The sequence below is a fragment of the Chrysemys picta genome, chromosome 4, assembly GCF_011386835.1.
Source record: "Chrysemys picta bellii isolate R12L10 chromosome 4, ASM1138683v2, whole genome shotgun sequence".
NCBI classification, from domain to species: domain Eukaryota; kingdom Metazoa; phylum Chordata; order Testudines; family Emydidae; genus Chrysemys; species Chrysemys picta.
The window spans coordinates 87,879,447-87,895,232 of record NC_088794.1 but is presented as its reverse complement, the minus strand read 5'-3'; the positions used below and the strand labels follow the sequence as shown (position 1 = coordinate 87,895,232).

The 15,786-nt window shown below is 43.6% G+C and overlaps 1 protein-coding gene across 4 annotated transcripts in view; it reads left to right on the top strand.

Moving 5' to 3' along the window:
* The first annotated feature begins 2,656 nt into the window (after window positions 1-2,656).
* DCAF5 (DDB1 and CUL4 associated factor 5) overlaps window positions 2,657-15,786 on the top strand; it is a 100,299-nt gene continuing 87,169 nt past the window's right edge. Inside the window, exons 1-2 of one of the 4 annotated variants that reach the window (XM_008172540.4) lie at window positions 2,657-2,779; window positions 15,179-15,322. In XM_008172540.4, the coding sequence (XP_008170762.1) occupies window positions 15,211-15,322 (112 nt within the window). In that variant the 5' untranslated portion in view covers window positions 2,657-2,779; window positions 15,179-15,210. Of the gene's footprint in view, window positions 3,296-3,365; window positions 3,481-15,178; window positions 15,323-15,786 lie in introns of those variants that run through there. The other 3 variants (XM_005305916.4, XM_024109219.3, XM_042849343.2) reach the window with 3 other exon arrangements.

The following is a 15,786-nucleotide window of genomic DNA, read 5'->3' as shown; positions in this document are numbered from 1 at the left end:
CCCTCTCTTCACTCACAGATCTGATTGTTTTCTCCAAATCAAAACTTCCATTAAGTAGTACGAAAAAGTTCTGGTACTTTTGGTTTTGAAAATAGCCTTTATACACGTTATCTGTGCAGAGGACAAAGATTTTTCTCAGAACTGGTCCCAGATTGTGGAACAAACTGAGAACTACCATAAACCTCACCACCTTCCTCTCCAAATGCAAGGTACATGTACATATGTATTTAAAGAAACTAAAAAGCTACCAATACTTTACTCTGACCACATAATTTCCCCTTTGGGAAGAGGATGAGACAGAAAATGAATCATACGTGCAGAAGTTAATCATGTTGTTGAACATCAGATGCTACAATGATGAGGGCAGTATAAAAAACAACATGGAATACAATAGAATCGAATGTAAACTGATGGGGACAGTTTTGAATCTACAGACAGACTGAAATAATGTCACTAAGGTCTTGCCTACTCAGGGAATTTTGGCCATCAGTGACCAGCCACCAGTTCAACTGTAAAAGGTGCCTCTAGTGTACACTGGCAAAACTGCAATAAACTATCATTTTCACCAGTGCAGTTAACCCATGTCTGTGAAACTAGGGTAATTTTCACTCATGCAAATCATGACTTTTAGCAGGTTTGCCTGTCTACACTAAGAATTTGCACGAGTAAAGTGCACTAATGGCTGGCCACTTATGGCTGCAAACAGGGCAAATCCTTGGCATAGACAAGACCTAAGAAATGTCAGGTGTTAAATATGAAACCCGATATACTGTCTCAATATTAATATTGTTAAGGTGATCATTGTATCAGGAACATCCAGCTAATGCACTGTGGTTGGATGTTCTTGTCAAATTACTATTATGCATTTATTATCTTTTGGGTTTAAACAGTGTATTTGGAGACATTTTCACATACTGACATTTAATTCATTTGAAAGAATGCTGTCTGAAACAAAAGCTGCACACTTTAAATAGTCAAATCTCAGATTTTTACTTTTAATATAATTGAAAGTTTGCTACTAAAAATAGTGTTTATAGAGTTGTTAGCTAAAAAGTGTGATTTATTGGATTTTATGGTCTTTCTATAAACCTTAGCCAAGAAGAATCCCAAAGATTTTACTGACTTTATAGAACAAAATCATTTCATCTTCTACTGCAAAGCAGTCACCTCTGAGGTGGAACATGACAGTTATTTAAGAGTACATAATAATGCTACACAACAGTTTTGGTCATGAAGTAAAGAAAAAAAATGTTTATCTTGTCTACACTAGGTTTTGGGGGACTCATAATTCCCAACATGGGTATCTTTACAAAGACAAGACTGGGTCAAGGATGTTTCCCACCCTCTGAGCCTTGCTTAAACTACAACTTCCACAGGTACTACTAATATGAGTTAACCTGCACCCATTAGGAATTTTGCATCTAAAAATCCTAAGGCTACCTACAGTGTATAAACTTGAGTGTGTGTGTATGTGTGTCTTTGCAAGACGGGGGCCATAGAGCATGTCTATATTGTACTTTAATTGCTTTTAGAATGATTTTCCTTTTGTCTTACAATGGTATCTGGTGTTAAAATGTAAGAATATGGCTCTGTAGAACAGAAAATAAAAATAGTTTTCTACCCTGGCCCCGCACACACACATACTGCAGCATAGCAAGGTGATACACCAGATTTGGGAAAGAAATCCTGCCAAATTTCACCACATCTCATGAGGATAGATCCACAGCAATCCACTAGATTAGAAATGGGAAACCTTGCAGAAATTCATCAGTTTTCAGGGCAGACGAGAGGAAAAGGGGCATTTTCCCCGCCAAAAAAATCACCATTGGTGGATAAAAGAAAGTCCCATAGAATTTCACCATTTTGGGAGGTGGGGGAAGGGTGCATGTGGAAATCCTGCAGAAATTCACAAGCATTTTTCAGTACAAATTTCATAGGTTCTGTCAATTGCCCCCCGCCCCCCAACTCTTTTTCTTCCCAGTTACTGGGTTACATGTCCCAGCATTTGCATCTCAAGGAGCTCTTAGCAAGTATCAGAATAGGCTGGAACCCACTTTAGAAAAGTCCCATTCCTTATACTCAAATCCCACAGTTTCAAGATTTTTTGAGATTTAAAAGAAAGTGGGCACTGTTTTCCCTTTTCTTCAAGATGAACTTCTATGAAAGCATCTCCATTAATGGTAATGATGTCTGTCTCAAGGCGTTATTTTGCAGCTTTGCTGGAGAAACATTCTTTTCCCTCCAGGCTCATTTTGGGGTAACCCCAACAGGGTTTTTTTTAGGGCTATCCGAGCCCTGAAGAAGCTGTGTTGACCCCCAGGAAATTGCCATGGTGTTATCTTCCCCACCCCAAAAATTAGCTGTATTTTGGCAATTTCCCACTACTAGGAACTGCATGGAGAAGAAAGCCCCTACTAGTCAGTGCAAAGGGGAACGAATTCCAGGGACCCTGAAATCAACTGGGTTTATTACATACGTTCGACTTCAGAAAATGTAGTGTTTTCTGGGGATCAGCAGCAACTCTTCATATGAGAGGCAACAGATACCAACGTCAAGCATAGCGCTGCTGCTCCTTTTACATCCTTCTCACGCACTCCTGCCCCCCATCCAAAAGAGCTAGTAGTGCTTTCACATGGCAACCCCCTTCAAATGGGAAACGATACGACACCTTGATCCGACCGTAATGGGAGAAGAAAGTACTTCCGCAGCGATTTTCTGGAGGGCGGGGGAGAGGGGTGTTTGAAATAAGTTCGAGAGCAAAAACAGGATGCCCTCCTAAGTAAGTCTGCGAGTTATTGTACATCAGCGTTAGCCATTAAACATCCAAATGCGTTGCCACCACCAACATTCAAACAAACCCAGGCAGCAGAAGAATTGCATTAAGGACAAGGCTGCAGCTGTGGATCAGCTGCTGGGGGGAGGAGGGGGAGGAGTTTAAGGGGGATCAGGAAGCAACGGAGTGTCTAACACCTCTCTCTGCTATGGCTGGCTAAAGAAAAATCATCATAACCATAACAGGGGGGGGAGGGGAGAAGGCAGAGAGTGAGGGGGGCGGTGGGGAGCAGCAGCAGAGGCGGCAGCATGAAGAGGAGACCTGGGCCGGGGGGCAGCATGAGGTCGGTGGTGGGCTTCTTGTCCCAGCGGGGCTTGCAGGGGGACCCGCTGCTCACCCAGGACTTTCAGAGGAGACGCCTGCGGGGCTGCAGAAACCTCTATAAGAAGGACCTACTGGGCCACTTCGGCTGTGTCAATGCCATTGAATTCTCCAACAATGGAGGCCAGTGGCTGGTCTCAGGTAAAGCAAACATCCTCCCCCTCTCCCCCCAGTCCTTGCCAGCTTTCCCCCACGCCCCCAGCATCTCGCCTCCCTCCCCCCACGCTCACCCGGGGAAGGGGGGGATTGTGGTGGCGTTTCCAGTGCCCCCCTTCCCCCCACAAGGAACTAGTGTTCCCCAAGGAGGGATCTAAAATGGTTGACAGGTTCGCATCCCATTTTTTGTATTTTTTTGGGGGGGGGGGCGTGAATCCCCAACAAAGTTTGTAGGAAAGTGTTTGGCACGGGGGGGGGGGGGTGGTACAGGGGGTTTATTGCGCGGCGAAGGCGTTGGGAGCCAGCTGGGCTGAAATTGGCAGAGCCCGGTGACATGTCCCAGCGACCAGCCGGGGCTGGGGCGAGTCGGGAGGCGCTGTGGAGCGGGTCACTGACTGGGGAGGGTGGGGGGCTGCTGGGGGGCATTGCGCTGGGGGCCCCGGGGGGGCAGCCCTGCCCTAGGTGAGGGGCTGCAGTGCGGGACCTGTTTGGGAGGCGCGGGTCGCTCCTGGGCCCCCGTTGAGGGGGATGGAGCCGCTGGGTGGATCTCCCCCCAGGCGGGTGCCCGTGCCGGGGTGCGGGCGCTGTCAGGTAGCCGGGGGCGCTGGCTTGACGTTAACCGCTACCCTGGGGAGGGGGGGAGAGCGGCCGCGGGGCGCCATGCTCGGGTCCCCCCGGGGCTGCCGCAGGTGCCTTCTCCCCTGCGGTGCTTCACGCCTCGCTCCCCTTCCGCGCGGAGGGGCAGGGAGCAAACTCCAGGCCGGGGCTTTGCTGGGAGCTGCAGGCCTCGCTCTCCTGGGCTCCTCATAGCGACAGGCCGGGGAATCGATGGCCTATTCCGCCCAGGGGAGGGGAGGCCGGAGCAGGCTCGTCCAGATCCTCCCTGCTGGGGCTAGGGGTTGCAGTTCCCTCTACCTAGCCCGAGACTCCCAACCCGGGGGGGGGGTCACAGCACCCCCTGGGGAGGGGATCCAGCGTCGTCCGATGTAAGGAAAGGGCTGCCTGCAGTTCCCCCTAGGGTGACCAGATGTCCCGATTTTATAGGGACAGTCCCGATTTTTGGGTCTTTTTCTTATATAGACTCCTATTACCCCCCCGTCCCGATTTTTCACACTTGCTGTCTGGTCACCTTAGTTCCCCCTCTCCCCCGAGCCAGGGGTCCCCGACTGGGGGGTGGATGGGAAGGGATCATGGACCTCCACTGAAAGCCAAAACCCTCCATACTGGAGTGTGTCACAGTGTCCCCCCTTCCCCCCCCCCCCCAAGACCTTTCTCCCCGTGTGTGGGAGGAGGATCGCCCCCCCCCCCCCCCACGCCAAGCTTCCCAAAATGGGGACATGAGAGTTAGGAGAAGAGTGTCACTTCCCCTTACTGACAGTCATGGTTTTCCAAACTTGTGTATGTATTGCAAAAGGTCGTCTACCCCATAGGGCTGGACAAGGGGATTATACCTCTCCTCCAGAATAAAGATCTGCCTCTTTCAAAATGGGGTAAAGAGAGAAATTTTCCTGCCTCTCTGGCCTTCTGCTAGCAATAATTACATATACTAATGCACATCGTGGGGATTTATGTCTTTTGCAGCCTTTGCTTTAAGAATGGATTCTCATTTGTAAGAGTCTTAACATACTTGATGCAAACCAAACAGGAGAAATGTTCAGGATTTTGCCTGGGGACTGTCTGATATGCTGTGAACAGTAACTGGAGATGGGGGCCGGGGGGGGGGGGCGGGAAAGAGGGTATAACGGATGCTTTTTGCCTAGCCATAGTGTATGGTAGCAACACTTGTGCTTGAAAAACCCATTTGACTGGGCTCAATAAGAATCTTTCCTAGGCAAATGCCATCAACTGCTGCGGAAACTAATTTAAAGAAAAATTATATTCATAATGTAAAAAGCGACAAAGAATCCTGTGGCACCTTATAGACTAATAGACATATAGGAGCATAAGCTTTCGTGGGTGAATACCCAACTTTGTCAGATGCATGTAGAGGTGGGTATTCACCCACGAAAGCTTATGCTCCTATAATACGTCTGTTAGTCTATAACGGGGTAGGTAACCTATGGCATGTGTGCCAAAGGTGGCACACAAGCTGATTTTCAGTGGCACTTACACTGCCCGGGTCCTGGCCACCAGTCTGGGGGGCTCTGCATTTTATTTTAATTTTAAATGAAGCTTCTTAAACATTTTAAAAATCTTATTTACTTTACATACAACAATAGTTTAGTTTTATTTTTATATATATATATATATATATATATATATATTAGACTAATAGAGACCTTCTAAAAACGTTAAAATGTATTACTGGCACACGAAACCTTGAATTAGAGTGAATAAATGAAGACTCAGCACACCACTTCTGAAAGGTTGCCGACCCCTGGTCTATAAGGTGCCACAGGACTCTTTGTCACTTTTTACCGATCCAGACGAACATGGCTACCCCTCTGATTCTATCATAATATTTAGAAAAGAAAACCTAAATGTGAACAATGAGCCTTCCGTAGAGCTTGTCTACATGAGGAAATTTAGGACCATAACTATACCGCTATAATACAATGGTAACTCCCCCATGTGGACATTTACCCTGGAGTAAGTGTGTCCATGTGGCCAGTTATAGTGATATAGTTATGCTTGTAAATGTCTCTATGTAGACAAGCCCTAAATCCACCAACAGCTCAAGTGCCTTTGCTGCTGCTCTTAACTTTCCTAGTCTGTGGCAGAGACACAAATGACCAGAGTGTTTTTTTGCTATTAAGAAGCCTGTAGGCAGCAAGAGAAACTGACACAAATCATGTTAGTTTCACATTGCTGCTGCTTGGAAAAGCCTTAGGATATTGATTCCCACACTTTTTACTAAGGCAACCCACTATCTGCATTTTTTTTTAACTCACTGTTACATATATGCGCCCTTCACCCTGTAATCACAACCCTATTTATGGTCTGGTGAGGAGGAGGAGCCCAAAGGGGTGGGATGCATTGGAGGTGAACCTGCCCCGCATTCACTCCAAAGCAGTGGCTCCTGCCCTGTCAGGCTGGGCCTGGCTCCTCACTGTAGTTATTGTTATCTGGCGCATGGACTGTCAACACTAATCATCCAGGCTTTGTCTACACTAGCACTTTTGTTGGTCAGGGGTATGAAGAAAACATCCCCCTTGACCAACGTAAGTTTCATTGACAAAAGTGCTGCTACGTTGGCTGGAGAATGTTTCCTTCCGACATAGCTACTGCTGCACATTAGTTTAATTATGCCAGTGGGAGAGCTCTCTCCCACTAGCATAGAGTGGCTACACAAGAGATCTTGTAGCAGTGCAACTGTGCCACTGTAAGGTCCTTAGTGTAGACATAACCTTAGATTTGGCCATCTGCCCCTCTGTCATGGGGTGCTTGGGCCAAATTTGAGTGAATGGCGTTACAATGCTGGGAGCTGGGCCCAGCACTGTGGGACAGGAACCACTGCTGTGGGGTGAATGCAAGGCAGGCTAACTCTGCAACGCACCTCCCTTCTACACTGGGCCAGGGAAAGTGTATGTTTGCCTAGGCCAGGGCCTAGTGCAGGGATCGGCAACCTTTGGCACGCGGCTCACCAGGGTAAGCACCCTCGCGGGCCGGGCCAGTTTGTTTACCTGCTGCATCCGCAGGTTTGGCCGATCACGGCTCCCACTAGCCGCGGTTCACCACTCCAGGCCAATGGGGACTGTGGGAAGCCGCGCCAGCCGCTTCCTCTGTAGCTCATCAGAGGTAGCTATATTATTGGACAAATAAATGTGAAAGTTTTCAAGCTTATTCAACAATTTTTCCCCCTGCTTTTCCATTAGCCTTGAGAGCAAGTTACATTTTAAAAAATTGAGGTTGATTGACTATATGTAAGAGTTAAGTGTAGCACACCGTAAATTATACTCAATTATTTGATTCCTTTAAATTACAGGGGTGAGGTTTCTGGCGGGTGTGGCTTTAAAGAGGTGAGGTGGTAGAGGAATCCTAACTAATGAACTTTTATTCTTGGGCTAGTAAGCGTTACCTAATGTGTTTTCAAGCCTTGCTTTTGGGTATGTTTTCTTATTTGTGCATTTGCCCATCTCCCCCCCATGTGTCCCTGTTATCTTTGATAAACACATACTTGTGTTTATCAGTGCCTCCTAGTTTCTTCTGGTTTAAACTGCATCACCAAGAGAATTTCTGGAGGATATTATGGTCCTAGGTTTCCTTAATATTTGTATGGATTTTCCTGCTCTTTTTTCCCTCTCTGATGCTCTCCCCTCACCAAATAATATTTAAATGGCCTGCCTATGATTGTAAGTTTTAATTAGAAGCTTGTAGGGATATGAGAGAGTGTTTGGTATTGCACCTCTCATTCTGTTGCCAGGCAAGTCCAAAGGAGTGTGGATCAGAAGCAGGGTAATGAGATGACTTTAGCAACAGTAGTGAAGTATTACCACTTTTTGTTAGGGGAATCATGTTACTAAGTACATTTAAAAAGGGCCAAATTCAGTCCTGGCATAAGTGTGTGCAACTCCCTTGCAAATATGGGGACACTCCGCTCTAGATGGTTGGATCAATAGGTTTTGGCAATTGGGATTGGGGGTGTCACCTCCCTGGGGCACTGGTTCCTCAATGATTGGTCCTGGTGTGTACCAGAAGTAGAGAGGATCAGGGAGCTCACTTAGGCTTTGTATACCTTAGAGGAACTCTGTGTGAAGAGCTGTTTAGTCCTTCCTAGCATGCTTGTATAATACTTCGGTGTCCATACATAAGTGATCCAGATGGTTTACAATGCCTGGCAAATATAGTTGAGAGTAGATTTGCTTTCAGCAAGGCTAAATACTGGGTCTGTCTGGATCATTTTAGGGCTAGTGTGGACAATACTGAAAGATTTTAGATGGCCTTCCTGCTACTGTCCCACAGTGGCCTCTCATCTCCCAGAATCCATAGTGCTGAGACCTGTTGGATAGGTACCTACTCAGAAGGCATCAGCTGAAGCAGTTCAGGGGAGCACTAATGTATGTGGGGCAAAATTGTAATGGTTCAGATGGCTAATGTGAAGGCAGTGAATGGTTTCTGCTTAAATTTATGGTCCTGCAATTCTGCTAGGAAAGGGTTAAGTTATTTAGTGTAGATGCTACTTAGTATAACACCTTTGAGTAGGGTACAGGAATGCTACCTACCCCTCTCCCCAGTGCTAGAGTCACTGTAGCCTTAGAGTAAGGAGAACATACCGACTGATTTGGGGGTTCTGTTTTATACTGTGCATATAGAGGAATTGGGATTGTAGGGAAGGGTGCCCACTTCCCAGATTACATATATAATGTATGCTGTACCGGGTCAGACCAAAGGTCCATCTAGCCCAGTATCCTGTCTACCGACAGTGGCCAATGCCAGGTGCCCCAGAGGGAGTGGACCTAACAGGCAATGATCAAGTGATCTCTCTCCTGCCATCCATCTCCATCCTCTGACAAACAGAGGCTAGAGACACCATTCCTTACCCATCCTGGCTAATAGCCATTAATGGACTTAACCACCATGAATTTATCCAGTTCTCTTTTAAACGTTATTATAGTCCTAGCCTTCACAACCTCCTCAGGTAAGGAGTTCCACAAGTTGACTGTGCGCTGCGTGAAGAAGAACTTCCATGTACTTGTTTTAAACCTGCTGCCTATTAATTTCATTTGGTGACCCCTAGTTCTTGAATTATGGGAATAAGTAAATAACTTTTCCTTATCCACTTTCTCCACATCACTCATGATTTTATATACCTTTATCATATCCCCCCTTAGTCTCCTCTTTTCCAAGCTGAAAAGTCCTAGTCTTTAATCTCTCCTCATATGGGACCCGTTCCAAACCCCTAGTCATTTTAGTTGCCCTTTTCTGAACCTTTTCTAGTACCAGTATATCTTTTTTGAGATGAGGAGACCACATCTATACGCAGTATTTGAGATGTGGTCGTACCATCGATTTATATAAGGGCAATAATATATTCTCTGTCTTATTCTCTATCCCCTTTTTAATGATTCCCTAACATCCTGTTTGCTTTTTTGACTGCTGCTGCACACTGGGTGGACATCTTTAGAGAACTATCCACGATGACTCCAAGATCTTTTTCCTGACTTGTTGTAGCTAAATTAGCCCCCATCAGATTATCCTGGAGGTGGATTTTTCTTTGGCATATTTCTCTACGTGGCTGACATCTTCATATGGGGGGCTGAGGCAAGAAGCCAGAGTTTGACCCATAATGAATAAAGGTCCTTGTCAAGTTCTTTAGTCTTCAATGAGGACAAGTTTAAAGCCTTTAAAGTGTGATTCTATCTGAAAAGTGACTAAAAATGGCATTGTGGGGTTTCATGCTCAATTTGCAATTTTCAAACTGCCAATCTTGCAAACATAATCCAGGATCTGTGAGTTAAACTGAGTTCTTCCCATTTTGCACATCATTACTATTAATAAAGGTTCAGCAGTCCAAATTAGGCCTCTGACACCTGTTCAATGCCTCTGTCTACAGTGGCACAGGTATAACTGATTGGGATTTTAGTAAACAGTTTTATTACACTGGATTTCCCTTACTTCTTGTGGATCTTAGCTGTACTGGTTCAGCAAGTGCTGATATGACCAAAATGCTGTAAAAACTTGGGTACTAATTTAAACCAAATAGATGGGATATCTGAGTACACTCAAGGAGAGAAGTTCTGTTGAGAAGGAATGTGCTATCTTGATATAGTTACTTCTATGAGTAAAACTATACTTCAGGCCAAGAGACATCTGATTTGTAGGAGTAAGGAAAGTGGATGCAACATTTTAAGAGGAGGGGTCATTATGTACCTTTATATGACTCCTCTTCTCATCCCAAACATCTTTTTAGGTGCAATACAAGTGTCACCATTCGTTCCTGTCCATGGCTCGTTCCCCCATTAAATCCAGCCTGATAATGTCCCTGCATGCGATGTCCCACCATCTAGTTGGTGGTTAGCCTCTAGGTCAGACTGACCTCTGTTGTGTTTGCATTATTTTCTTTGGCATCCTGTCATCTGTTTGTCTTCTACACTCTTCCCCACCATTGTAATATTTTCTATTGCAGCCAATCCAGCACCGTGATTTCTTATCTGCTCTCCTCCTAACTTCATTTATCTTAAAATCATTCCACTTTACACCTGCCATCTTCTGAAGAATTCTCATCTCTCCTGTCTCCAGCCTTCTGATAATAGTTTCATTTAATGCAGCTGCTTCTGGACCATAGAGTAATACTGGTTTGATGAATTATCACTTTGGTACCAAACATACTGTTTTTATCAGTTAATGATTTCATCAACTTCTGTGCAACACTTGTAGCTAAAGTATATCTCTGTTTAACCTCTTCCTTGATGGAACCATCAGCACTCATCAAGTTTCCTAGGTACATGTATGATTTTTACTTGTTCTTCAACTTCACCGCAGCTGCATTTCACTGCTTTATGTATTGTCCCTTTTCCAAAATTAAAACCCCTTCATCTTCTTGGCATTTATTGTAATTCCAAGTTGGCTACACCGATTTTCCAAAGTAGCAAAGCGTATACTCACTAATTCAAACGTCTTTGCCAGTTGTATGATGTCATCGGAATAAGTAAAGAGCTTAACTCTAGATTAGAGTGCCGTGCCCTCCAATTTGTTTACCATTCCTGACCTCCAATTTAAGAACATGATGAAAAGCGATGGGGATTCCATGCCTCCTTGTCTTACACTAAACTTTGACTTGAACCAGTTGCTTAATTTTCTCAGTACATAATTTTCTTTTACAATTGCAGTTACCCTATCTGGAACTCCATTTGATTTTACTACTTTTCTTAATGCTTTCCTCCAAACCAAATCAAAAGCCTTCTTCAAGTTGATGAAAACAGCAAACATCTTTAATCCCCATTCTCTTCTCTCCTCCTCCCCCCCCACCCCCGTCCAACTCTGAGTGTGATCAGTGTAACTTTGGCCTGGTTTGAAGTCTCATTGTTCCGTGCCTACTAGTTTCTCTAAAACTGGACTTGTTCTGTTGACAATTACTTTCATTATTATTTCCCAATCCTGAAGAAAGGATATCCTGCCGATGCAAATAATATAGAGGTCTAAGCTTATTATCAGTACCGGGAAAAATCATAATGCAAGTAATTGTCAACAGATTATGACTCAATGGATTTTTTTTTTAAATAAAACTTCAGAACCATTAGTTTTCTGTCTGAGAAACAGCATAGCAAATATCAACTCAGAAGGAATTTTCATCAAAAAAATTTTCATGGATCATTCAAATCTTCTCTAATGCTACTATGACACTGTAAAGCACTGCCAGTCATACACCTACTAGTTATTCTAACCACCATTTTAGATGGATGGGGTCAGTAATACACAAACTCTACACTTTAGCTTCCTCTGTGCTGCCCCTACATCCATCCATCCGGCTGTGCAACCATAGGTTTTTTTGGACTTAAACTTTGGTAGTGGGAGTCCCAGTCCAGGAGCACTGGGACTCTTGGACTTTCTTGTAGTGAGCCATGAGAGATTTGCCTTCAGAGAGGAGCTATAAGCTGTACTTCTCAGGCAACTTTACCTGCGAATCTAAAATCCCTTTGCCTTCTTCCACCATGTCCTAGAGAAAGGATGGTCCAGCGGGTAGGGTGCTAGCCTATGATTCAGAGGCCTGGATTCAGTGCCCAGTTCTGCCAAAGATTTTGTGTGACCGGTGGGCAAATTTCTTAGGCCTTGCCTACACTAGAAAGGGTTTGTGGGTACAGCTTTGCTAATAAACACTCCTAGTGGAGATGCAGCTTGTACTGCTGAAAGAGTTCTCTTGCTGGTATAGTGTGTAACAGTTTCCCAAATGAAATAAGCTCTACAGCAAAATGACGTTTTTTGGCAGAATAGCTGCATCTACACTAGGGCTTTTGCAGGTGGAGAGATGCTGGTTAGATGTGCCGGTTTTGTTTCTACTCTTCCCTGCCAGTTGGCATAACTATGCCAGCAAAATTTTGCATTGTAGACTAGGCCTTAGTCTTTCATTGCTTCAGTCCCCATCTGTAAAATAGGGAATTGCTATTATCTCCATCTTACAGGGTTGATATGAGGATAAGTATATACTAAAGATAATGAGATGCTCAGATGGTGTCATAATGGAGTAGCCATATATATACCTAAGATATTAGCAATAGGATGCATGGAATGGGCAGGAAATAGGGAGGAGTTACACTTTTTTCCTGAGAAGGGGAACTTGTAGTTGGCCAAATGGAGACCATACCTCCATGATCATGGCTCTCCAGATTGGCACATGTCAATCTGAACCCTACTAGGTAATCCATATTCTCTGTACCAAACTTTAGCTGGTCTGCAGGTGGCTGTGGATGGGGTGGATGCACAGAAAGGCTATTCAGAGGTTTGCAGGGGAGTGTTGCATATGTCTGGGAGGCATAAAGGGGAGTTGCAGGGAACAGGAACCCATTAAAGAGAAGGGGATGTATAGAGGCGACAGGGAGAGGGAATACATGTTGAACTCTCAGTACTTGAAAGTGTTAAATTGTAACATGGATAAGACTCTTTCCCACTGTATATCCCATCCAAATTGTAATTCCTCCTCTTCCGAACACATGCGCTAAATGTACAAAGTTCTGCAGCAGGGAAGCCCTGCTGTGCAATGCTTATGCTTGCTTGGGTAACCTTCATAGCTTCTGTCAGAGCAGGACTGAATGTCTGTTGGAAGTCAAAGGGAATTTATTTTACAGATGAACATTCTGAGTGTCCCTGATATTGTGTCGTTCAGGTGGTAAAATGTGAACTTAGGTTGATGGGGGTGTAAATGTTGCCTTACTTGGTGACGTCCTTAACTCTTAAAGATTGCATTCACAGGAAATGCACTTTTTACAGAATTAACAGAGTTTGTGGGAATCCTAGTTGATGGTAGTCATGTTTGAGAACTAGGAGCATTAGGGTAAGGTAGGCATGTGGTGGTGGTTTTACAGTCTTATGTTGTTCCCACAATAGAATATTAAATTATATTTTGACTCTCTAAAAAGCCCTCTTACAATGTACATCTCAAGACATAGCTAATAGAAGTACAGTAATGTTGTGATCACCTCCCCTACATATTGAAGGCTTGAGCCTAAACTGCTGGTGTGCTGGCTGGTGACAACTAAAAGACATGATTGTCACAAACAGGTTGATACTTTGACAATAACTCTGATCTCTGAAAAGTAACCAATTAAAAGTGTCAGTGTCTGCCAGGTTTCTTCAGCTTAAAGACTTAATTTAATGTATTTCAATGACTGCCTCTTGCATTTATCTGAAACCTTCACTTATTAATTACTCACTCATCTAAAACAGCTGGAGTGTACACGTGAACTTCCTGTGCCACATTTCCAGCGAGCAAGAAAGCCAAGCTCACATCAGTTTCCAATAAACTGAAGTTCATTTATAATTAATCTGGACATGTCACTTATTTGGCATCTCTATTCCTAGTGATTATCAAACACATTACAAGTCTATCATATATCATCAGCTTGCACTGTGCAGTACAAAAATAGAAGAAGGGATGGTCTCTATCCCTAAGAATTTATTGTATAAGAAGTGTTTGAATACTGCTGTGCTGTTTAACAGATTTTAGAAGGATTGCCTTAAGGCACTTGACTTAGCTGAGAAACTGGTAACTTCAGGCACATTCAGTATAACTCAATTCCATGAAAAAATTTCCTTCTGTCACTAAAAAAGCTTTAACAAATTTTATTATATTTAATCTTTTTATTGTGTGGGTTTTTTGTTTTGTTTTTATAACTCTATGCATTTGACTTTGGTTTGATTTTATTATCTAAGCAATCAGCTTCATTTTGGTTGTAGTCTGTTTCACTTTTGGCCTATACAGTGGCCCAAGTTTGCTGTGTTTTGGGCTTCCAGTTGTGCAAGGAAATGTTAAAATGTTGTTTTAACTGAAACTTTTCTATATGTAATGACTTGTCTAATCTCCAATATAATTTGTTGTTCACATATAAAAATCACCAACTAAATTTATTTTGAGCCTAACTTATTTGGCTGTTCCTTTAAAAAATACTTTCTTATCCAAATCTTCAAACATGTACTTTTCAAAAGCACTCTACATTCAAAGGGCATTGTCAAATGCTATTCTGCCTAAGTCTAATAACTGTTTTACTACTTCTTTTTAGAAGTTTGAAAACCAGCTAATATTTCTTTCCTTGCCAACTTTTGCCTTATCTGTCTGGCAAATATTTGAGTGTATTTTATGGATGGTTTACTGCCTTTCAAAATGGTGACCAGGTTAATGGTCAAAAGTACAATGAGCTGCAAATAAAAAAAATGGTTTTAAGCCCATATTGCTCTGTTGATTGCCACTATTAACCGACCTGTGACAGGTATTCACCACAGAAATACATTTTTTACCCTTTACAAGTCTTTAATTTAACAGCAGGTTGAGAGGGCATGCTGAAGCGGATGCATCTGTATTCAAATCTTGATACTTAAATTGGGCTGGCTACAGGACAGGGTGTTATGTCCATATGTGAGGTTCTTTTGGTACCTGCAGGCTGATGGTGTCTGTATATGCTGAAAGAATGTTTGTTTGTTTTTTGTTTTCAAAAAGAAAGTATTTAATCTTTTAGACTTAACCTACTGTCTTCTCTGCGTTTCATAAATGATAACCAAATGTCCAGGTGTTATATCTTGATGTGAATAATTTTGTTCATAACCATTAGCATATCCAAACCAATGGAGGTGGAAGGGGGGAGGGGGCTGTGTGGTAAACTAATCTGGATCCCAACAAAGCCTGTGTGAATGTTGACAGTGTTAAATACCTTACTTCTCTCTTCCATTGGCTTACATTTAGTTCAGTCTGTCACACAGGCTTCCTTTCCTTTTTTGTAGGAGGGGATGACCGCCGGGTCCTGCTTTGGCATATGGAACAAGCCATCCACTCCAGAGTCAAACCAGTGCAGCTGAAAGGGGAGCATCATTCTAACATCTTCTGCCTAGCTTTCAACAGTGGTAACACAAAAGTGTTCTCTGGAGGTAAGGGAGGAAAAGAAACTTAATTTAAGGAAACTGGATTATAAACTCTTTAGAATAAAAACAATGAGCCAGATCCTATCCCTCACAAAGACCTATTGGCCTGCACAGAACTGCTCTAAATTGGCCCCTGAGGAGTCCCCTGAAATGGGAACATTTTTTTTTTTTTTTTAATGTTGCTGAGCTGGCATAGTCTGCTCTATGCCATTGCTCCTGACCCCTCCCCCAACCTGGCATAGGAGGCCTAACACTCTGAGACTTCTGGAAGATATCATTTGGTCCAAATCAGCCTTTGGAGATTGAAGAAGTGGATAGATGGCTAAAAGCCACCTTTGCCCTTCCTTGAGCTCTGGCTCAGCTAAGGAGCAGGCCCTCCAACAGAATCGTCTCTGACAGTTCCACAAGTATGCATGGAATACTGAGCTTTCATTATAGGTTGCCAGTTCAAATTTAGAACAGGTTAGTAG